We start from the raw sequence: 24,288 nt of genomic DNA, 5'->3' as shown, positions 1-24,288 counted from the left end.
GCATCAGATGTCTTGGTTTGTTGCTCCTCACCTTATTTCCTCAAGGCAGGGTCTCCCTCACTGAACCTGGAGCTTCCCTTCCAGCTAGCCTGGCTGGCCAGCCAGCTGCCGGGATCTGCCTATCTCAGCATCGGAATGCTGAGGTTCAGGCATACATGGCCGCGTTCGGCTTATATGTCAGTGCTAGATGTTCCAACTCAAGTCCTCACACAGTCAGCACTCAGACCAAGCCTGTCTTGTCTATCTCTGTAACCCTAGTGGCTGACTGGAGTCATAATAAATGCCCAACCAATGTATATTGGGTGGGTGAATGGATTGTTTCTTCATATTCTAGAGTTCCAGGCTTGGGAGTTCTGGGGGGCACGGTGCATTTCCTCACAGCCAAAGGGAATTCAGTTCATCCTACAAAAGCTCTCCAGCTAAAAGGAGCCCAGGAGGCTGGTTGGCTGCAGTCCAGCTTGGGAATGCTGAGCTCTTTTCCCCATCCCTAGGATGCCTCTGCACATATGAAGCCTACACAGTGATGGGGAACTGCTGAGTCTTGCATGTCCTTCCTCTCATTCCAGCCTGAACACATTTGGACTGAAGGGTATGAAGACCTGGCAGGGCGGTTAAATCAGGATCCAAGAGGCAGGGCTTAGAACTCTGCTGAGGGTGGGAGATGTCGAAACCTGAGGCCCACGCTGGCACTGAGAAGGATCATAGCAGAAGGAAAATGGAATTCTAGGCTGACCATGATTGATTGTGCTGAGTGGCTTCTCTTTCATCAAGAGGTACTGATGGCCACACTGTGCCTTGGTGATCTTGGGTCATGTGGCTTCTTGAGGCCTGAACCTACTACCTGACCCACACAGTGAGAGCCCCAGGGTTTTGAGATCAATCCCTCCCCTTCAGATTTGAAAGGTCAGTTTCCCCTTTCCCCTTTTCCCCATGCTGGGCACAAGAGGTTGGAGTGCCTCCGCACTGTGTTGTGGACACCAAGGGTGGATCGCCGTGTTCCACAGAAGCAGGCAGGGCCTCAGGTCAAAGGGAGCGTGAGTTTTACTCTCTGCCCTGCCCTACATTACATGTCCATGTGGCAACTACTTTACCAACTGGATTCCATTTGCTACTTTTCCGGTTGCTATGGCAAAATGCCTGAGAAAAGTAACTCAAGGACAGAAAGGTTTGTTTTGGCGAACTTTGGCAAGGTAGGTAGAGCCCATCTGGGCAGGAAGACAAGGCAGCAGGAGTGCAAAGGGGCTGGTCACGTTGCATTCCATCCAGGAAGCAGAGAGAGATGAACACTGGCACACTGGTGCACTGCTCACTTCCGCCTTTTCACTCAGCCCCAGACCTGGGACAGCAGAGTGCGCCGTTCCCGTTCAGAATGGATCTTTTCAGCTCAGTTCAAGTTCCCTGAAAACTCCCTCACAGGCATGCCCCGGGGGCTGTCCCCTACAGGATTCTAATCAAACTGACACTCAAGATTAATCATCATGGACCCTATGGCAAAGTAGGGTAATAACACTTTCTGGGGAGCAGTGGGGGTTTCTAATGCTCAGTTGACAGCTGGCGGATCTTTCTTTCTCCCTGTCCCCAGCAACTTCTCCACTGAATATTTCCACCCTGAGACCTCGTTTTCATTTTCTTAATTATTGATTGATTGATTACCACCTCTGGCTTTCCTCAACTCTGGAGCTCTTATCAGAAAAAAAAAAAAAGTCAAAACTGGCCTCACCTAGTTAGAACAATAGTTTCTTCGATGTCTTAATTTTTCCCAGATTGTTCACACTTTCACTGAGAGAGTATGACACACACACACACTCACCAGCCAGCCAAAACTGCAATCCATCAGTCAGACATCTTTCTTGGTGCCAGGGCAATTGATTCTAAAATGTAGTTTATTGTAAAATTATTAAGAGTCCCCACATATTTCAGCTTTATTGAGCCCTTTAGGAGAGCCATTCTGCATATTCCAGTATGCTCTGGTGACTAAATGCGTATTTATTTCAACTCAGGGCAGAGTAATGAATGGAAAGCTTCCCATGAGTCTTTCTGAACTATGAATGTCTTGCCCCACCCCCACCCTGCCCAATGGGAGCCTGAGAGGTGGCAGGTGAGGCAGTGACAGATGTCTGCTGGTCCTCGGAGACAAACTGCCTCTTAAGGAGGAGAGGTGACTGTCCAGCCTGGTGCTCTGCTAAGAGTCTAACCATCCTGTGTGTGTGCTCTGAGTCGCTGCTTGGAAACTGTGGGTACTTTTGTAAAGAGCAATGGCAGGGGAAGTCAGAAGGGGGTTCCAGAGGCACTAATGTTTTGTGGTTTGGTTTATTTTTGTCCTGTAAATTTTTTTGACAATTACAATTGGGGGTTTAGCTTAGTGGTAGAGCAATTGTCTGGCAAGTGCAAGGACCTGGTTTTGGTCCACAACTCCAGGAAAAAAAAAAAGCAGACAAAATTACAGAAAAGACACACACAATACAACTATCACACACAGTCTTTGCTGGGCATTATGGTGCACACCTTTAATTCTAGCACCTGGGAAGCAGAGGTAGGCAGATCTCTGTGAGTTCTGGGTCAGCCTGGTCTCCGTAGTGAGTTCCAAGACAGCCAGAAGTAGGTAGAAAGTCCCCATGTCACGATGGTTAACAGAACATAGATCTTGGTGTAAGTTACACGGTTATTAAATGGTTAGCTAGCCATGATTAAGCAAGTTCCCCAGGGAAAAGAGGAAATCAGCCCTTGCTTGTTAGCTTTAACTGACACCTTAACACAACCTACAATCACCCGGGAAGAGAGTCTCAATGAGTTACTATCCAGATCAGGTTGACTCTCTTGATTACTCACTGACCAAGCCCACTGTGGGTGGCACCATTCCCTAGGCAAGGATCCTGAATAGTGTAAAAAAAAAAAAAAGAACCCTATGTAGCTGAGAGCAAGCACATAAGCTGAGCACGTGCATTTGTTTCTTTCTGCTTTTGACTATGGGCCTACTTCTTTCTATTTTCTGCCTTGACTTCCCCTCAATGATGGCCTGAACCCTGGTACTGTAAGCCAAACAAAACCCTTCCTTCCCCAAGTTACTGTGTGTCAAGCTATTTTATCATAGCAGCAGAAACAAAACTACACCACAACTCTGCCCTTTCAGTGAATGTCTATTAAGGAGCCTGGTCTGGTCAGAAATACAAGGGCCAGTCTGATGTGGTTCAGTGCGGTATGTCTCAACAAGATCTTGGTCTAGTAACATAAGGTGCAGGAGTTCAGAGAAGGGAACATTTTGTGCTTCTTGAGGTTGGAGGAAGGCTTACAGGCATGGCTTCTCTATAGGATGTGTTGGAGATGAGAACCAGATGAGAGTGACTGTGGGCAGAGTGAGCTATGATGGGTGTGGTGGCCAGAGCAAGGAGTGTGATGGGACGTCAGAGCCAGAGCCATCATGGAAGATTCTGTGGCTTGGTAGCCCTTCTGCAGTGCATGTGACTTTGCTATCACTCAGTTGGCATCAGCAGCCAGAAGTCTTGTCTTGGTTGTGCCTGATAATGGACTTTGTATGATCCTAGATGAGTCCTGCCCTCTGGGGATATGCTAGATCTCCAAAAACTCTCAATTATTTTTGTTTGGTTTTGGATTTTCAAGACAGGGTTTCTTTATGTAGCCATAGCTGTCCTGGAACTTGCTCTATAGATCAGGCTGGCCTGGAACTCAGAGATCAACCTGCCTCTGCCTCCCAAGTCCTGGATTAAAGGTGTGTGTGCTAACATACCTGTGGACCTCTCTGTTCTTAAATGCAGTTGACTTTATGAATTGGATGATCATACCACTTGTGTCTGGATGAATGTTAGTGACCAGCTCATTTTGCACTAAAGTGTCTTTCCTGAACAAGATCTTCCAGTGTCCTCCTCTGGCTTGCTTGTTACACACAACACCCCCTACCCACCCCTACTTCTTCAGCTGACCAGAGTCCCCTGGTTGGGAAACAGTGTCTTGATCTCTCTTACACTCTGTTGCCCAGAAAATTTCCATTCTGTGTTTCTCAGAGTCCTTCAAATCCCACTCAATCCAAGGTGATAATGGCTGGCGACAGCACCGCGCTTCTTTGGTCGAAATGACTAAGTCTAGTGACTGTGAAGTTAAGTAAGCAGCTAGAGAGTAAACATGATTTGCCTAAGTTCCCACAGGGAGAGTCAAAGAAGGAGGCTTCCTCGCTGGTAATTCACCTCTGTCTAGATCAGCACTAACTGAGTACTAACTGTGCTGTGCGTTGGAGGGATAACAATGAATAGTCTTGATCTTCGAGGGGGCCAGACTGGAGAGGGAGAGGAACCCAAGCAGATGATTGTAAATCAATTGGGGCATAGGAAGGTGAGAAGACACACAGTACAGGGTGCTGTGGGGCTATCGGAGAAGAGCCTCTGGTTTGTTGAGCATATTCACAGAATACTCCTCTGTGGCGACATCACCCAGTGGGTCCAGATGGATCAGCAGGAGTGAGCCTGGTGAAAGGGGAAGAGGAGAATCATGTTCTGAGTGGAGGGTACCTGAAGTTAGTATCTTGTCTGTGCCAGACAACTGAGCATTTTGAACAAAGTTGTCAGAGAATAGGAAGCTGTGCATTTACGAAAAAGGCATTTGAGAGTGGGAAGGACCTTTCCAAGCCTTCATCCTCTTCACAAGGATTAGCCTGTCCTATCTAAGGCAGGAAAACAGGAAGAGCTGGAGTCCCCAGTGGACCTTTTCAGCACTTTTCACTTGATGGTAGTTTGTCACAAATGTCTGTCCCAGGTCACTTGTCACATGACAGGCCCAAACATTGTCAATTGGATAACAGTTAAACAATTCTCCTCATCCAAAGAGATGAGTACCATTATCCTAAAAAGCAGTCAAAATCTTGAACTGCCCCAGGGCACAAGCAGGGGGTATTTGACTGGTGTCTCTGGTGCAGCCCTGCTTCCTTCAAAGCAGGGTGCCAGGTGCTCAGAAATGTGACAGGAGAACTCTAGCCCAGGAGTCTGCCCTTGTCCCTGACCGTGATAGCTTCTAACTTAGAGTCACGAAGAAGGAGGAACACCACTGAAAAGGACCTTTAGCAGCCTTTGTGACTAGAAGAGGCTAGGTGAAGATCTCACAGATGGGACCCTTCCCTTGATGAATGCAGACAGCCAGTTGGCTCAAGATGCATGGAAGGCTAAAAATTGCCATAGTCTGCTTGGTCTCACCACTTTTTTTTCTCCCCGTGGTGAGAACTGGGGGAGTATCCATGAATGTCTAATGAGGGGTCAATTACCCCAGAGAAGAAGAAGCACCAACCCTAGGTCTACAGAGCATTGAAAATGGCTAGGAGCCAGTTATGCCTTCATCTTTTTCAGAGCTGGAGTGGAAGGAGGAGCCTGCCCTGGGGCCTCACAATGGCACCTCACCTAACATCACTGTGCCATCTGGTTACTGAGGTGAGACAGGAGTGTCTGCAGGAGTCAGGAGCTTCCTATCTAGGAGGGGCAGCAATATGAGGGAACAGAGGAGAGGTGTGCCTGGGGTACCAACTGGAAAAGCCTTCTGTAAGGTACTGTGGCTCCGGGTGGAGGCATAGAAGCTCTGTGGTGTTTCAGAGAAGCCAATTATCAGACAAACACCTATGTTGATATTTGACAAACAGGGTGAGAGCAAAGATCAGTTCCCCGGGGGCTCCCAGATCTGAGTTAGAGATACTTGTGTTTCATCCGTTTAATAAAAGTTGGAACTCATGCCTCATCTTTGCTTTCAACTCGGGTACACACTTTCAAGTTTCTCCTAAGCCCAAGTGAGCTTGTTACTGGGTGCATCAGGTTGCTTGTAGCAAATAAATCAAATTGAAATAAGAACCAGGCTCTGGGGATGTCTCTGGCTTAGTATCTCTGGAAATGTAATGGAAATGTCCCCTCTGACTGCCAGGGCCATCTGTCTGATAGGGCTTAGGGGGAGAGGGAGGTGTTGAGTCTTGCCACAGAGTTCTTAAATATTCAGAAGTCCCGTTCATCTGGGGAGAGATGCCTCCCTACCTCTGCTGTCTGTTGAGCTAGTAATTTCAAGATGTCTACCATCAGGAAGATGCATTAACAAAAATCTACCCATTTTCACAAGCTGAGGTGTAGCAATAGTTGCCTCTGGTTTGGGGTGTAGCAGTGTGCTAGATGTCTCTCCAAGCTCCTGATCTTTGTAGGGGAGGCAGTGAACATATTATGAGTGTAGACTCCAGGGGTAATCCTTTGATATATCCACTTTGTATTCTGAGACGATCTCTCACCCCGAGCTCACCAAGTAGGTTCTGCTGGCTGTCCCTCAAACCCCAGATCCACCTACCTCTCCTTTCCCAGCAACATGATTATGAGGACATGCCACCATGCCTGGGGTTTTATGTAGGTCCAAGGGGTTGAACTCAGGTTCATGTTGGCATGGCCAGCACTTCATTGATGGAGCTATCTCTCCAGGCCCTACATTCAAGATCATTTAGCACTGACCATGACCTTTCAAGGTAGAGTTGTGGGTCGGTAAAGTGGGAAAGTGAAGCTCAGAGAAGGTTGAAGCTTGTCTAAGGTTTCTGGCCACATGGTATTTGTGTGAGAATTTGCTCTTTCTCTCCCAGCCAGTCTCTTGCCTTTGTCACTCTGTCCATCACTGTGAAACAAATTATCAAGAAGCTAGTGGCCTGTGTAGGTCATCAGTTTGGCTTATCATGATGGGGCTTTGCTCCAGCTAAAATTTCAAGTTATTTGATGGCAGTGTTGTCACTGTAGCCTAGGACACTCTCTTCCCAACTCATTCTTGTCACTGGTAGAATTCACTTTATTGAGGCTAGAGGGCTGCCATCTTTGTTTTTGTTTGTTTGTTGTTTGTTTTTCTGACTCTTGCCTTGGTGAGCAATGGACATCTGGAGCCATTCCCCAGCCTTTGCCTGGGGTCTACACCATCTCATCAACAGGACACTTCACTCTAGCGTGGTCCCCAACTTCTTACCCATTATTAAATCTCTTTGACTATCTGTTCCACAACCAACTTTGCTTTTCAAACACTTGTGGGTAAGTTGGATAAAGTTTACCACGTGGTATAAACTAGTCATAGAAGTAAAGCTCACTGAGGTCCCAGTTGCAGGGATGGTGTGTGTGTGTGTGTGTGTGTGTGTGTGTGTGTGGCCTGCAGGGGCATGGGGAGTCCTAAGTGTCACGTAGAATCATCCTACAGTCCTCACTGAATGTGTGAATTAGCTGATTCCTTGTACTTTCCTCATTACCATCAGTGAGACTAGGCAAGAGGTAGCCAGGAAACCAGGAAGTCACTGCAGATAGTTGTGGCAGGAAATAGGGCCACTTTATGACCTCACAGCAGGTAGCACCTGACTCTGGGCAAGGTGAATCCCTGGTCCTCAGACGGTGAGTCCCTGAGGGAAGACTTAGAATAAAGGGGGAAACTGAGGCCTTCTGAGATTTCTGCAACTACAGGAGGTGCTTTCTACCCTGAAGAATTCCGATCCTGCTGAGAGAAGTGTTTGAGATTAATGACTGTTTAGGCAGTGCAAGGAGAATGAGATGAAAACATACCATGGCAAATCATATTATTATTATTGTTATTATTATTATTATTATTCCATTGTAAGTGCTATTGTATTACAAGCACCATTAAGAGTAGCAAGTGCTGTTATTATTAAGCAATCCAGCTTCTTTATCCTCCACTCACTGTCAAAGGCATCCGAAGCTCAATTAATCATCATTGAAGGCATCCGGCATGCTTGCTCTATACTGCTGGCATCTTGTATGCACAGCCCAGGGGTAACAGGGTGCTCATCATCCTGTCAGAAACTTCACCTTGTGACACCTCTTGTAAATCCTGAAGTCCAGCTTTTTATCTTGGTTGAAAGTGAAAATCTTCCTAAACCATTCCTGATCGCATCACTCTTAAAGATCTTTTGGGGGCTCCCCATTACCCTACAGTAAATCCCAAACCCCTGACCCTCACTCCTGAAGCGGCTCACAGTGTTGACCCTGGCTTCCTGCTCTCCATACCTCCCTCCACCTCTAGGCCATCTGCTCTGTATGCTTTTGGCTGCTGTTAAAACCTAGTGGCCTGTCACACATCACAGTCAGCAAGCTGCCCGCCTCTCAGGCAACCTGCTGCAGAGGTGGGGCAAGCAGAGTCAGTAAGGAGGCAAAGACCACGGACTGACAGTGTCACTCATCTTCCCAGACAACTGTGCCCACGGGGAGAAGGGGGGGTGCCTTAGGTATGTGTCTGTCTATATATCCGAAGGTAATGCACTGGGACCTGAGGAAGGAGACACTGACCTTCTGATATGAAGGTAAGAGGTCACACTAGCAGTCCTGAGTGCAGAGGACCTTGGCTGCAAAGACTGATACATGACGCAAAGTCTGCATGAAAGCAGTAACTCTCCTTAGCCCATAGGCAGGAACACAAGGTAGCTACCATTTTTCATGTCAGTTCACTCATGGAAGTTTAAGCTTCACAGCTAACGGAATAGTTAACAGCTACTTATTTAGCACCCAAAGACAGAACAATCTTCTCAATTCAGCCCCAGGTGCTGCAGAGGAGAAGGGAGGGTTTTCCACGTGGCCTCTGTCTTCCTCTTTGTGGGAACAAATGATGGGCATCTTTGTAAAGGCCGTTACACCGTGAGGCTGTGTTTCCAAGAGAACATTCATTCATTTAATGAATGTACCTTGAACACTTGCTGAGCACAAGATGGGGTGCTGGGCTGGGGCCAGAGCAATGAGTAAGACAGACTTTATTCTTGTCTCTGAAGTCCTGTTTGTGGGTTCACACTGGGAAAGCAAAGCAGAAAAGGGACAAGGTTCCTGGGAAGAATAGATGTGAATGTTCAGGTCATGGGAGTAAATGAATAGGAAACATGCAGGGAGAAGGATCCAGGAGAGCTGGGAGCTGGGAGGTTTGGGACCAAATTTTCCATTAAATAGGACTTACTGACAGGTATGAATTAGCCTCCCAGCTGCCACTGTCTTCAAAGACCTATTACACAAAAAGCAATCTTCCAGCCTGCAGAGAGCACAGGCTTTGATGCAGATAAATAGACTGGCGGGCACCACAGTTAGGTGGCCTCTGGAGGGAGGGAAAGAAGGAGAGAGAATGCCAAGGTGCCCAAGAGATTGCAAACTTCTGCTGGCTGTAGGGTCTTACCAAGAAAGGCTAAGGTTGAGGTTTCTGAGACAAGGCAGGGAGGGGCCTGGCTTCTGCCATGTGTCAGGTCCTGAGGAGAAGTGAATAAATATGGTTATAAAGAAGAGCTTTCGGCAGTATCAAGGCCCTGACTGCTCATGTGAGATGGCAGGTATTCTCCTATGAAATCTATTCAGTCACCAGTACTGACTTCTTTCCATGTGTGATACACCCAAGTGGATAAACTGAGTAGATGCTGTGTAAACACATGTGTTTCAAACAGCAACCAGGCTTGGGCATGTTAGACTTAACATGATAAAACCTCTAATAAGACAACAGAGGTTCCATGATGGCACACCTGAGTGGCTCTGTTCCAAACTACATGTGATAAAGGAGGTCAAGGTGGGGACTGTGAAAAAGGTAGGCATGAATCACACAAAGACTCGTGTGTCTAACTGTGCCTTGTGTGCTTCTGGGGCAGATGGTGGCATTGAAAGTTCACGATCAAATTTATATTCCACAAACATCCCTCCAATAATAGCAATGGCAAAGGAAGTTGGCGAATTACAAGACCAGAGAAAAGGTAGGCACGAGCTGGTGAGGACCAGAAGTGAGATAGAGGTGGTAGGGATAGAGAGCAGAGGACAGAGCCTAGAGATGGAAAGAAGTGAAAATGGTCTCAAATAGAAGCCAATGAATGAGTATGTGCTTGCAGAGCGGGAGATGTGGGGAGAGAATGAGGAAGTTGAGGGTGACTTCCATATTCTAGCTTGAAAGACTGGTGGGTAATCACGGACAGTCACAGATAAGGCAGCAAGGGAGAGGAGCCAAGTGGGGTGGGGAGACACAGAGTTCAGGTTGAAGGGTGACATGATCTCAGGATTCCTTCCATCATTCCCGCTTCGTAATAACAGGTTAGGAAATTGGAGTCTTTGGTGTTCTCAGGACTCCTGGGGTGACAGCATTTTAAGTTGTCAGTCATTAACAAGCTCAGCGAGGAGGCGTGTGCAACTGCATGTCCTGGTGGCCTTGGCCAGCGCGGCGTGTTCAGTAGGAACGAAATAGGTTCCGCTCTTGCATGCAGCAGGGTTTCCTCCTGCTTCTGTCTTTTAAGGAAAACACTTAGCTCTGGGCGCTTGGCTCCTTCTTTCTCTAAATGGGAATGTGTAGAAACCCCATCTGATGCTTGTGTGGTAGGGAGAGCCCAAAGTGACAGCCACATAGAGGCACACCAGTGGAAGCAGTTCTGAGCATACTCAAGAATAAACGATGTTTTTAGTACATTCCTGTGGTTGAGGTAACATAAGGCAGCAGCCTCCGCTCCCAGGCTGGTTTGAGGCTGAGGCTGAATGTGTGGAGCTGTAGAGACCAAAGGCTGAGGTTTGTGCAAGCGGCAGAAAATCCCATCTGAGAAGAAGGTTGAGTTTGACGTGACTGTTAGGAAACATGACAGGTTCAGGAATGAAGGGACTGGAAGGACAGGCACAGCCCAGCTGGGTCCAGGTGGCTAAACTGGAAGAATTCCAGAGGCTCTAGTGGTACTGAAATAATTCACTTTATAGGTTGTCTGGGGCCCTGGCAAGAAGGGAGAGGTACAGGCTGACTAGCTGGCTCAGCAGATAGATGAAGGCGCTTACCATCAATCCTGACATGAGTTTCATCCCTAGAATCCACACAGTGGAAGAAGTGAACTGACTCCTGCCAGTTGTCCTCGTACCTCAACACATACTGTAACACATGTGTACCATCACACACATGCACATAAACAAATAAATAAATAAATAACTGTGGAAAATTTTTAAAGAAAGGAATCAGATGTGGTGGTGCACATCTTTAATTCCACTACCTTGGAGGCTGAATAAGGTGAATCTCTGTAAGTTTAAGGTCAGCCTGGGCTACATAGTCAATTCTAGGACTGCCACAGCTTCATAGTGGGACCCTGGCTCAATAAAATAAAATTTAAAGAGCCAGCGAGGTTCAAGGGTCACTGAGAGCCTGCTGCCTTACACAGATGCAGAGAGGCAACCTTTGCAGCAGGCAGACACTGTAGGGTTCATGAAAGCTCCCTGGCCACACTGTCTTCCTTATTGCCTTTTAATAACACTTGAAAGCACATGACAAATGTGCTAGTAATCCGAGGATCCTGTATGCCATTCCCAGAACACGCACAGCTCTCCTGCACACTTCCCCAGTAGCAATGAAGAACATAAGGTTTCAAAGTTCGTGCTCCAGATCCATGCCTGTTCTCCTGTGCAAGCATCATGGTCATTGCTCATGAGGCCAGAGTGGCAGTGTGTCTGAGCACATGTATGTGGAGACCAGAGGTCACCTTCAGCTTCTTCCCTCAGGCTTTCCACCTTGTCTTTGAGATGTACCCTGTCAATTGGCTAGAGCTCACTGATTAGGCTTAAGCTAGCCAGACAGTGAACCCTGGGATCAGCCTGTCTTTGCTCCACCCCACACACTTAATGCTGGGATTTTATAAGTGTACACCTGGCTTTCTTTTTTTTTTTTTTTAATGTGGGTTCTTGAAATTGAACTCAAGTCCTTATGCTGTGTTTTTACTTACTGAGACATCTCTACAGTCCCCCTCCCCAAAGGTAGTTTTTACTTTTAAAAGTTTCCTTGAGGTTCCAGGGATACTGAAGAGAAAAAAAAAATGGCCTTAAGCAGCAAGGGATCACAGGCCAGCAGGCTACATGCTTGCCAGATAGTGGCCCCTGAGCAGTGCACCAATGAAGGCCTGCCTTATATAAAAGCAGAGAGGCCACCTTTGAGCAGGCTGGCCCTGCATAGGTTTCAGGAAGTCTTCCCGCCCCAATCATCTTCCTTATTGGCTTCAATGGCCAGAAGCTGGCCAAGTTCATGAAGCCAAGCCCAACACATCCTGTTCCGTACTGCATCTCCAATTCTCCAACATCCATTCCTAATTCTTCCTCCCCTTCTGCATATCTAGTATTGCTCTTACTCTGGTGGGATTCTCAGGCTGAGCAAAGGAGGAAGAACAACCACAGCTTTCCCAAGTTCCTACAATCTGTTGCTGTCCAGGTGCTCAGTCTGGACTGCAGTGGATCTAAGACAAAGCCCCAGACCCCTTTGTAAAAATAAATAAATAAATAAATAAATAAATAAATAAATAAAAACAAAAACCCTCTCAGGAGGAAAATCAACCAATGGTTCATAGTCCCTTCCTCACTCAGACCATTTGGTTTGTCATTGATACCTGTGTGTCCTGAGATTATCTTTGACTTGGTTTCCTTGGTTATTTTCTAGCATGCTACCAGTGGAATCACAGTACTTCCGACTTTATGACGAGTGCATCATATACTAACACAGAGCACTGGGTTTGAGGTCAGCAGAACCTGGGTTTGAACTACTGTTTCCCAGCCATTTGGCCCTGGGAAAGCCACTTTTATGTACATGGTCTCAGCTCTGAAGCTATGAAAGGTCAAGATGAGCTCCCGCACAGCAAGGCTTGCTCTGAGGATAAACAGAGATCCTGGGTGAAGCCTGCTTAGTTCTGTCTGGTGCACAGTTGGTGGCCGAGAGATTGCAGCACTTAGCACTATAATCCTTGCTTCGTTAATGTTATTCAGGGTTGAAAAAAATCCAGAAGTTGAACCCCAGCCTTCCTATTTGGACACAAATGGCCTCACCAAGCAATTAACACCTTATGACAACTAGGCTTAGCCTTTCTCATTTGTCAAGGAGCTAAGAATAGCTTCCTGCAGAGGGATGTGGACGAGAAGTGGGTGTAGAGAAGCCTGAAGGCCAGATATTTCCATTTGGGATGGGCCCAGATGCGGCTCATGGTAGCCAGGAAAAGGGAAGAAGGTGGCTGTTCAGGTCCTCTTTGTTAAAAGCCATAGTGCGGAGATGAGGGAACTCAAGTGTCTGGGGGTTCCTATGTGTTGGGCACATTCCTTCACGGTGGATGCTGCTTCTGACCATTATAGGTAAAGAAATTGATGCCTCAGAGGCCTACCACGGACCAGCTGGCTAGGATCTGAACAAATGAACATTAAACCCCAAACCTGTCCGTTGTTTCTAATACATGTTTTTGTTTCCCAATGAGACTGTCACATTGCAAAAGGACAGCAGGCCCTATTTGCGCTGTCTTCAGGGAGAAAAAAAAAATGGAGTTGTACAATACAGTGGCCTTGTGTGCCGACATCAGCTGCATGATCGGTGTTAAATATGCTGCCCTCACAAAGGGGAGATGATGAGGGTCTTTGCTAGTAGGGTTGGAAAGATAGGGATGCATTCCAGAGAGATTTGGGAGACAGACTTGAAAGAATCAGCAATGAGCTGGACACAGTCTCAAAAGGAGGGAACTGAGGCTACATCTTCAGTGCCTAACTTGGGTACCAGAGACTAGGATGCATATATGGCCTAGGAATGTGAAGGAGACGGGTTGCTTGGGCTAGGAGATGGTCTTGACTTGGTTTCTTGCTTTTCTCCTTGACGTCAGAGGCAGGCAGAATGAATTTTTAAGAGCTTACATTTGCAGCCACATTTGACAAAACTTGGCCTGTCCATGGGTTGACTAGTGGACTTGGCTGATTAGCATGGGCACAAGGGCCTCTGAGAGGACACCTTCCTCTCCCCCTTACCCTATACAGAGGCTGCTCACAAGCACAGATTGGTGTTCCACACTCTGTTCCAAACCCGTGGCACCCCAAATGTGTTTCTTGATATCTGTACCCTGAATGGAGACATGTGGCTAGTAAATCTTTTCTCACTTGAAAAATAGCCTAGAATGGCTTTTTGCAGAAGGAGGAAGAAGAGGAGGAAGAGAGAACAGTGGTAACCTCTGTTCCCCGGATCCTCTCTTCTCCCTTAAACATACATCCCTTTAGAGAGGGTCCACACTGTGCAAAGGCTGTCACATAGCTATGCCCATAAGGAGGCATCTTGGCCTCTATTTCCTGATCTGTTCTGACCATTGGCATTTGCCCTTACTGGGAGATTCAAATACCCTAGTTCTATCTGGATTCCCCATGAAAACCTATCCCCTTCCAGAGACCACCCTTATCCTGGCTATTATTTTATGATAGTGCCCATTCAGTCAGACTGGGTGGAAGGCAGAGGAGACAGGGATCTTTCAGGAACTTGAATGGCCATGTGTGCATTCACAGTTAAAAGCTGAAAATGGAAACAGAAATCAGACTCCCTTGCAAGCCTGCATTTTGTTAACGTCGTAGAATATCTGTCTTGGCCCGGCAGCTCCTCCACCTGATTTGGGGTTTATAATGTTTCTCTGAATGCGTTTAAGGTAGCAGTACCCAAATTGTGTTCTGCAGAACGAGACTGTGAGACACAGATTTGAAGGGGGAAATATATATTCCGTAGTCAATATGTTTGAATAATTCGAGATTAAACAGAATTAAGCCAGCCGCTTCACTGCAGGACTTCATTCAGCCTTCAGTGTGCAGGGCTGTGCTGGGAATCTTAAAGAGTCAGAAAGAAAAAGTGACTGTTACTACATTGTCTGAGCATAGAACCTTGTTTTAGTGAAATTTCTGTCCATTTCTCCTGGGAAGCTAATGTCTGCAGGAACAGACTTCGGAAAATACTGTCTTAGAAGGTTTTTGTTGTATGCAAATTGGTAGCTGTCACCAGTTTTCTAAACTCTCAGAAAGTTTGCTTCGGAAGCAGTGGGAGATTTTAAGTTCCTACACACACGTGCACAAACACACACACACACACACACACACACCTAACAGTCTAGATGCTGGCACAGTAAAATCCTGGAGTGTTCATGGCAATTGCAGTAAAAGGACCTGCCTCCTCTTTCTTGTCCTTCTGCAAGCTCTCCAATGAGTCGTCATAAATAGCACGAATCTCCGAGGAGGCCCCTGAAATCGTTTTATCTAAAGAGGTCTTTGAAACTAGGAAATAGAATGTAGTCGAGGGATAAGAAGGCAGGAATTGAAAGGCAGGAAGACAGACCGGCTCACGTTAGGGGACACTGTCTCGGGGTGTCTGCATTTAACCCTTTCAACCATTCTTCCTCTGCCCAGATCATGCTGAAGGAGGAACCCCCCGCCCCGTCAGGCTTCCAAGTGGAACTAAGGAAGGAGAGGGCCAGATGCTGCTTAGATCTCACAGGAGTATTTCAGTAACTTATCCTCCAAGTACTTCTCACTTGCCAGATGATGCTGCTGAGCCTTGCCTTATACCTGGCTTGTTTATTCTTTTGTATTGACTTAATGGCGTGGGAGTGGGCGGGGCAGAGGGATGAGGGCATGCCATGCCATGTGTGCCACAGTGTTTCTACAGCAGGCTCAGAGAATGTCCTGGCTCAGGCTGGTTGCTTCTACTACTACGTGGGTCCAGGCGATCAAACTCTTCAACTTTGGGGCAAGCACCCTTTTCCCACCAGCCATCTCTCTGACACCTGGACTGTTTCTTAGAACAACATAGGAGATTTCTTTTTTATTTTTATTGGAGATAGATTCTTTGCTCATATAATACATCCTGAGGACAGTCCCCCCTCCCTCCACTTCTCCTGGATCTCCCCCATACCTCCTCTCTCTTCCAGATCCACTCTCCTTCTGTTTCCTCTTCAGAAAAAGAGCAGGCCTCCAAGAGAGGACAGGCAAACAGGGCAAAACAAGAAACAATAAGACAAGACAAAATAACTCATCTAGAGGCTGGACATGGCAACCCAATAGGAGGAAAAGGGTCCCAAGAGCAGGCAAAATAGTCAGAGATACACCCACTCCTGCTGTTGGGAGTGCCGCAAAAAACACCAAGCTAATTACCATAGCATATACACAGAGGACCTGGTGCAGACCCATATAGGCCCTGTGCTTACTGATGCAGTATTTTGAGCCCATGTGAGCCATGCTTGTTTGATTCAGTGGGCGATGCTCTCATAGAAGATTTCTAATAGCAATCCTCCTACTTTACAAAGTCTGGCTGTAAAGGCCAGGAAAGTTAAAGACCTTGCTCAAGGTCATACATCCAGTATGGTGAGGAAGGTGGGTTCGACCCAGAAGCTGTTGTCTGCTCTGAACTCCACAGTGCCCTTGTGAATACGGACATCCAAAATATCAGGACCTTCATCTCTCAGGCTGTACATGTGGGTGGGCACAAAGGTAGGGAGTATGTCTGCCCACACTGACAAAGAAGCCAGTGTGGGAGGATTCTCATAGCCTTCACCATCCATTGCCAGCAAAGCCCCTTGGTTTCCCAACAACAGCCTGGCTCTGTGCCTCAGTCACCTCATCCTTGCCAAATACATTTCTTCTCATTAGCCATCTGCCCTCTCATGCCTGCTGCTAGCCCACAGTGGCTGGGCAGCTGTCCTGTTAGAGAAACAGGACATAATACCAGCTTATGAATCAATGCATTCCCTGGCACGTCTGGGATCCCCTAATGGGAAAGTGGCAGAGTCCAAAATACACTTCATCCTCATCCAAGTCTACTCTGTCAGGGTTGGTGGCTCCAAAGGAGTCTTTGTAACTCCAGTGTGCAAACCGAAGCTGACAAGGCTGGGATCAGGGCAGGTGAGCTCAGGCCTACTACCTGAGGTCCTGGTGGTGGCTGTAGGTGGGAGAAAGATACAAGTGGGAGCACCAGAGGCTAAGAGAGCAAAGTCATCAGAAAAGGAGACCAGATAAAGGAAGACAATGCTTCTACCTGGCCAGGAAGTAAGCCTAAGACAGCCTCCATCTGTCACATCATGCTGAGTGACCAATAGATAGGTCATTTCTACATTTCTAGTGCCTGTAAATACTGTGTGCCCACGGGTCAGGGAGCTGTGTATAAGGCACTCAGAATGAGCATGCAGTAGACACAGCTCTGGTCTGGGAAGACAGCCTGACCTGTACCTGAAGGCACTTTGGCAGGGATGGTCCAGTGAGCCGAATAAGCTACACACTTCTACATGGTTTGCTTGTATGGGACCAAAGGAAGTCCGGAGTAAAGATTGGGCAATGTGTCTTAGTTACCTTACATGTGGTTGGGATAAAATAGCAGATCAAGTCAAATCAAAGGAGAGAGAGTTCATTTTGGCTCATGGTTGAAGGTAACAGTCCTTCATCACTGGAAAGTGAGTAAAGAGAGGCATGAGCTTAAGGAGGCTCATCACATTGCATCCACAATCAAGAAGCTGAGAGCACTGAGCGTTTGTGTTCGGCCATCTTTCATCTTTTCATGCAGTCCAGACCCACCTACTTTTAGCGAGTGTTTTCCTACAGCAATTAACCTAGTCAAGGTTCTTCCCAGGCGTAGCCAGAGGCTAATGTAATCTAGGTAATCCCCCACAGATGTACCCAAAGACTTACTTTGTAGGTGATTCAAGATTCTGTCAACTTGACAACCATCATTAACCATCACAGCATGAATGACTGGATGAACACCCTTGAACTGCTAGATGTCACTGCTTCAGCTGCCCCAGTTCTCTGACTGCGGCAGCCCCTGCTCCCACACCCATAGCTGTCTGAAATAATAATGCACTGGGCTCCTTGCTATCTGTCTCCTCGACTCCCATAAGGCCCTTAGGTATAGCAAGGACATCCCTTATGCATGTCCTCTCTGCTTACCACAGTGTCAAGCACATAAGAAATGCTTGCATATGTATGACATCAATGAAACCATAATGATTGTGAAGATACAACCTTGCCTGCACACCTTTGAATTGACATTTTTAGAAAGAAAACTTGACTTGGACACTCCTCTGCTAGCAGTCCCGCTCCCTTACAGGACAACATTCTAGCTCTCTACTCAGGAATGTTCCCTAGCATTCAGGCCCTTGGACTCTGACCGCATCAGACCCCTCCAACCTCCCCAGGCTTTACATGCCGTGCGCTCATTCATTGCTTTTGGAACTTTGGTGTTCATGAGATGTAGGGGCCTAGTGATTCCCCCACCCTACCCCCAACTCAACTCCAGGCATACAGACTCAGGTAGCATGGTGGTGGTGTTCCATTTTCAGAAAGACCTCTGGGGTGGTTTTGATGGTAGAACCATACTTCAAGGAAGAGCTCATGCCTTCCGCAGAGTGCTGTGGGCAGCACAGTGAAGGGCCACATCCTTTCTCCCCGTCAAGCCATCACATGATGATTCTTGGAGGGAATAGCCCTTGTCTGTCCACATTCCCTCTGCAGAAGATGCCTGACATCCTTCCAGCTTGGCTCCAGAGATGACCTGCAGAGGATGTGGTCTTCTCTCCACCAGCCACACATATTCCGTGTTCCTCTCCTCACCCAGTGCATCTTGTATTTACTCTGCTTTGGGGTCAACCTGCTGAATTCTCTTTTCTCCCTGAACCCAGCACTGTAGATCCTAGAAGAACCACTCTCAGTAATTCTATATACTGAGCATCCAGTGGAGTACCTCATGTATCCTGGCGTGTCCCACGGCCATCATTGTCTTTCCTCTTTTCCTCCATCCTAATTGTGTTCTCTCTTTCTCATGCCCCATCTTACCAGGAGTTCTCCCTCCAGAGAATGGACAGCCTTGTGGATGATAGAGTTAACATCTTAGGATTTTCCATTTTCAACCAGTCCCATGCCTTCTTCCAAGAGTTCTCCCAGAGCCTCAACCAATCCTGGCAGGAGAACTGTGACCACGTGCCCTTCACTGGCCCTGCGGTAAGTATCCTCTTAGGTGCCCTTGGGACCCAACACTCTCCATGATCTATCACATACTTCATACAATGAGGCATGCCCAAAGTCATTGGTCTTTAAGATGCACCATGGCAGGGGAGTGTAAGCCACTCTATATCTGGGAAAATGGCTTTGGAGGTCCAGTGATGTGGACAAAAAAGCATGGGTGAGGTCTGCCAAGATCAGAGAGGGCATTTTTGAAGGTGGGAGGCAAACACATTCAAAAGCTGACTTGGCCAACCAAGGGCTACAAAGCGAGCAGTGATTCCATCTGAATGTCTTGCCTGGTGACCTCATGGTCATCTTAGTTGATGTAAGTGCACTCTGTGATATTTACACAATGATACAGCAGACAGAGCACACAGTTCTCAGAGCATCCCTGTCATTAAGCGTTGTAAGATTTGCCATTCATCATTATGTATAACACCTGGATTGGGAGAAGGGTCTAGTTCCCCTGGGTAGAGTAGGAGCATGTTCTGTCTCACTCGTAAGACAAAAGAGGCCCTCCTGACACATGAAAGCCACCTACAGAAAGTATTCCCATGTATCACCTTCCTAGCCAGTTTCAGGGTCTTATGCACCCCAGGAATGTTGGAAGGGATCAGGGTAGCCTGTGCAGCTGCACAGGCTCCTGCCTCCACAGGATGTCTCATCCCTTCCTCTTCTCAGACCACTCTTTCTTTGTCTTCTCTTCCACTCTCTTTCTAGTCTCCCCTTTAGCTCCTTTTCTGTCTTTCTCTTTCCTATACAGCACCGGTAATCTTGACTCCCCCTCCTTTCTTCTTCTTGAAGCTTGTATGAGTGCCTGCCTGCTTCCCCCACCTTCCTACAATCCTAGGTGGGGGTCCTCAAGTAGGGAATGTCATGTGTAGGGTTACAAAGGAGGGACTGGGCTAAAGATATCCAGGAGAATGCTCAGTATGCCTACCCTGGCCAGAAAGCTTTCAGATTGCCAGCGGTATGTACAGATGCGCTTCCTGCCTGAGACAAAGCCAGCACAGAGGGAGTGCTGGGAAGGGACACACACGCCCACTAGTTTCATATGCCATTCCCATTAATCATGCTGCAAGGAACAAAAATCGTGGGAAATCATTAAAATTACAGATGGCTAGATTAAGTAATTAGAATTTAGGCTAAAACAGATGTTTGTAATTAAGTGTTTATTCCATTGAACAAAATCCAGATTGTAAGAACCAGTCCATGAGATCTTAATGGTCCCTGCCCTGTATTATTTTGATGGTGGCAGAGTTTAAATTTACAGAGGTTCATCAACAAATGGGAATCTAAGATGCTGGGAATCCAGTCTGTACTGCTTTGGGAGTTACAGGTGTGTGTCTAGAAGATATTCTTATTTTCATTTCAGGGAGGGAAGGAGTCCAGCCACAACTCCCTGAGTCAGAATTGATTCATCTTAATTTATACAGAGTCTTTCATTCCCTGAAACAATTTGCAAAACAGATCAAAAGAAAATAACAATGAAGAACCAAATGAAAATGTAAAAACAAGAGAATAGAGGGTTCCTTGCCAAACAGCTCATTGGTGCCAAGAAAAAGAGAGGACTTTAAATGAGGGTTGAGCCAGTTGGGGATTTAATAATTAGAAGAGATAGGGACAGTATAAGAAGAGACAAAATCAAGAGGCAGGTATGTGCCCATACAGATGGGCCTTGGAAAGATGGCAGGATCAATCATAGGAGGAAAAAGAAATGAAAAGGAAGGAGAAGGAATAGCAGAAATGTCTTCTTTCCCTTCCTGAGTGGACCCAAAAGTAGACAGGGACAACCCTTTTTTGTGATGCACACTTTTCACTGATTGTGGCACAAATACTTTCCAGAAGAGCAGTAGTAGCAGAGGGAGAAGGCAACTAGGAGAATGAAGAGGTGGAATAGAGAGCTGAACCACAAGGGCACTGATGGGCAGGCAGAGATGATGGTCTGGAAAAGAGAACTTTTATAAAGATAAGAAAAGAGGTTAGCAACTGGGACAGGCTAGTTGGAGGAGTGAGGGGCAGGAAGTAAGTTGTCAGGAGGGAGGAAGGTGAGATGAGTGTCCTAGGTAGATGGCCAGAAGCCTATAGGAGAGGGGCATCTGGTAATGGATAAAGGAGACTGTCTTGTGGGAAGAATGCACTCCAGTATACAGGGAGCTAACATGAATTATTCCAGGCTCAGCTTCAGAGAAGACCCAGGAAGTGCAGTGCCCTTGGAGACACTTGACTCATGTCACTCTCTGAAGGCTGTAAGTAGGTAGAGAGGAGATGGGAACCTTGATAAAATTCCACCCCCTTTGTCCCTGCCTGAGTGTCCCCAGCTTGAATTTTATCTGAGAAATATCTGAGGGATCATGGAAGTCCCTGGATCTGGAGATGACAAAGGATGTTGGGAACAGGTACACACTGACCTCCAGCATTTAGATAACATACTAATAAGAACACCAGCTGGGGCTAGGGGGTGGGTGTGTGAGCAGAGTGTTTGTCATGCAAGCAAAAAGGCCTGAGTTTCAATCCTCAGCACCCAAGTAAAAGCTAGGCTGGCACTGACTGCCAGTGACCCCAGTACTGGGGAGGTAGAGGCAAGAGGAGTCCTAGAGCTTGCTAGATAGCTAGCTAGTCTAGCCAATTGGTGAGGCCCCTTTCTCAAAAAAATAAGAAAGGGTGGGGCACACTTGTGAACACAGGTTTACATGCACCCACACACACGTGTGTATATTCATGTGTACACAAACATATGAAAACATACACTTGTGTAATACACAGAGAGAAGATATACTCATGTATAAAACAGAGAGAGAGGAAAGAGAGTGAGGTAGAGAGGGAGGCAGGAAGAGAGGGAGAGAGAGGGGGGAGACAGGAGAGAGAGAGAGAGAGAGAGAGAGAGAGAGAGAGAGAGAGAGAGAGAGAGAGAGAATCACCCAAGAAAACCTTATCCCAGCTGGAGTGGGACTAGCAGCATCAAAGGAGCTAATGGTGTAACCAGTTTCCTCTGAAATCATGCATTGTCCCTCAAGAGCCGATTCACAGCCTCCAGATGAGGAAGGGACCTCAAGAGGGGATGGGTTACAGGCCTCTCTTGGAATCTTGAGCAACACCACTTTGAAAGATGGGAGATCCCTGGGTTCTCTATACTAATTACGGTGCAGGAACCTAGTGAAAGTGCAATGTGGTGTCACAGAACAAGAGCAAGACTTGAGGGAAAGGTAATTGAGGGCCCCAGAGCCTTTCAGTCTCTATTCAGTCACCTTTGGTGTCAAGGCCATGCTCAGCCTAGAGCCAGCTGACCGCAGTAGGTCCAGGCATTCCACCCAGAAACAGTACTATTTAGAGAGAGAAGGAGACAGATGTGTCCTGAGAAGCATACCCCGGACTCCAGCCCTCCACACAGGCTCATGGGTCTGATCTGGTAAACTTTGTATTACATCTTGGCAGAGGATGGGTGACTCACTTGACCCAGACATAGCTGGTCAGAAGTTGATGACCATATGAGAGGAGGGAGGACACCTAAACAAAATGGAGGGTGCAGGAAAATGGGGTCTAAGCAAGCAACACTGGCTAATGGTTCACATCTTCACTGCACAGGATAGCCAACCAATGAAGCCAGGATGTGAACTGGGTGGCGCTCCAGACCCCAGGCATCAGAGGGAGTTGACCCTAGGCCTCCCTTCCTCTAGTCTTCAGTTTCCCTGACTTCAGACCTGGCCTAAATGCTCTGCCTTCCCATCTGTTATTGAGAACGTGCCAGTGTCCTAAAATATTGTCCCAGGTTATCTAGAAAGGTTAGACACAACAGTAAACCTGGAGAGACTGGGGAGAAGTCTTAGCAGTTAAGGGTCCTTGATGCTCTTGCAGATGACATGAGTTCAGTTTCCAGCACCCATATGGAGGCTCACAACCACCTGTAACTCAAGCTCTAAGAGGACCCATGTTTTGTTTTGTTTTGTTTTTTATGGTCTCTGTGAATGCTTGCACTCACAAACACATATGCTTCCCTCCAAACACATGTAATTAAAAATAAAACAAATCTTTAAAAGAAATAGTAAATCCTGAAGGACAAACACAATGAGACAAAGGGAAACAGAGACTAGCCCTGATCCTGCATTGCCCTGTTGTATGTCCATGAGGAAGAACTCCGTGAGTCTCATTTCTTCACTGGACATAAGCATTAGACTAATGCTAACTGATAGGGCCCCTTGGGGCTGAAGCCCTGTGACTTAGAGGACTCTGGAATAGGGAGATGAGCTAGAAAGCAAGGGAGAAGGTGGGCCAGAATTGGTTCACAGTGCCACACAAATAGCCAAACAGATAAATCTAGAAGCAGAGAACAATAACTTTCTAGCAAAGGTCTGCTCTCAGTAAGATGCTGTTCTGAGCACAACAGGGCATCTACAGCATCCATCGTTTTCATACATTCTTTCAGCAAGGAAATGTGAGCAGCCATTAATAAGGGAGCCACAGGTGCTAGGGGAAGGTGAGGTGTAAGGAAAAGGACAGCTGTAATCTTGTGGGGGAGCAGCAGGTGCTATGCAGATGAGCCTGGACTCCCTTGAATAAGGAGCCAGGTGACAAGGACAAGGAAGGTAGCAGAGAGAAAGAAGCAGTGGTTGGGTGGAAGGGACTTATAACAGTGAGGATGCTCAGCCAGTTCAGCAGGGCTGCACACTTTCCACTTGGTTGTTTATTGGAACTGGGCATTGGGATTTGGATCCCCTTATCTGCTTAGACTTCAGGTCACAGTTGGAGCCAAGGCCAAGGCACACTGAAGTCAGATGGATTTGACAAGACCGGAGACTTGATGGAGGAGGCAGCAGGGCTTTTCTGAGTGCATCTACATGGACTAGGGATATGCTAGCATACATAGAGCCTGATTAAGTGACAGGGTCTGGATAAAAGCAGAAAGAAGCAGTCATGAAAGAGGAAGGGAGGAGGGGAAGAAGGAGAGAGAAGAGGAGGGAGAGAGTGATGGGAAGGAGGAGGGGATACAGTGGCTAAGTGGCAATACAGGCGAACTTTGATTGTGAGCTGCTGATGGTATTTGGAAAGACTATCCAATGTCAGCACACCCAGTATCCATTAGGGGGTAAGAGCCCCTCATGTAACCATATAGGAAATGTGAGCACCTGTCCAGTATGCTTTCTGGCCTAGTAGCATCCTCTTCCTCCTGCTCCCCTACACCTGCCCCTTGAACACTTCCAACTCCTTGGATGAGAGTTTGTATAACCCCACCTGGAGGAATGCTCACTCCTGTAGTTGATGACCTTTACAGACTCATGATGCTAGATGCTGCCTCTTTTATGGATGAAAGCTTTCTCTGCCTGAGGGTCAGCCAGGTGTCCTAGGTCACTCAGCATCCAAAGGAGGGGCTGGAGTGGAGCTATGCTCCCAAGTTTTTCTCTCTACTCCTTGCTATCCCATGCTGTGTGACCTCTGACTGGAGGGCTGTGGCCTCCCTCCCTCTGACCTTAAAGAGGCCAGTGTCGTGAAGCCTGGCTAGACAGAAGTGATGGATAAGAACTCTGTAATACAGGGCATGCCTTCC

The 24,288-nt window shown here is 47.2% G+C and overlaps 1 protein-coding gene across 4 annotated transcripts in view; it reads left to right on the top strand.

The window, feature by feature from the left end:
- The window catches only part of Grik4 (glutamate ionotropic receptor kainate type subunit 4), a 426,381-nt gene that overhangs the window by 300,154 nt on the left and 101,939 nt on the right, over positions 1-24,288 (top strand). For all 4 annotated transcript variants that reach the window (XM_060372150.1, XM_060372148.1, XM_060372145.1 and 1 more), the window contains exon 9: positions 18,582-18,743. In XM_060372150.1, coding sequence (XP_060228133.1) covers positions 18,582-18,743 — 162 coding nt within the window. The remainder of the gene's footprint in view (positions 1-18,581; positions 18,744-24,288) is intronic.

Source organism: Meriones unguiculatus, chromosome 1, assembly GCF_030254825.1.
Source record: "Meriones unguiculatus strain TT.TT164.6M chromosome 1, Bangor_MerUng_6.1, whole genome shotgun sequence".
In the NCBI taxonomy this organism is placed as follows: Eukaryota; Metazoa; Chordata; class Mammalia; order Rodentia; family Muridae; genus Meriones; species Meriones unguiculatus.
The sequence above is the reverse complement of the archived record's forward strand: the minus strand, read 5'-3'. Positions and strand labels throughout refer to the sequence as shown.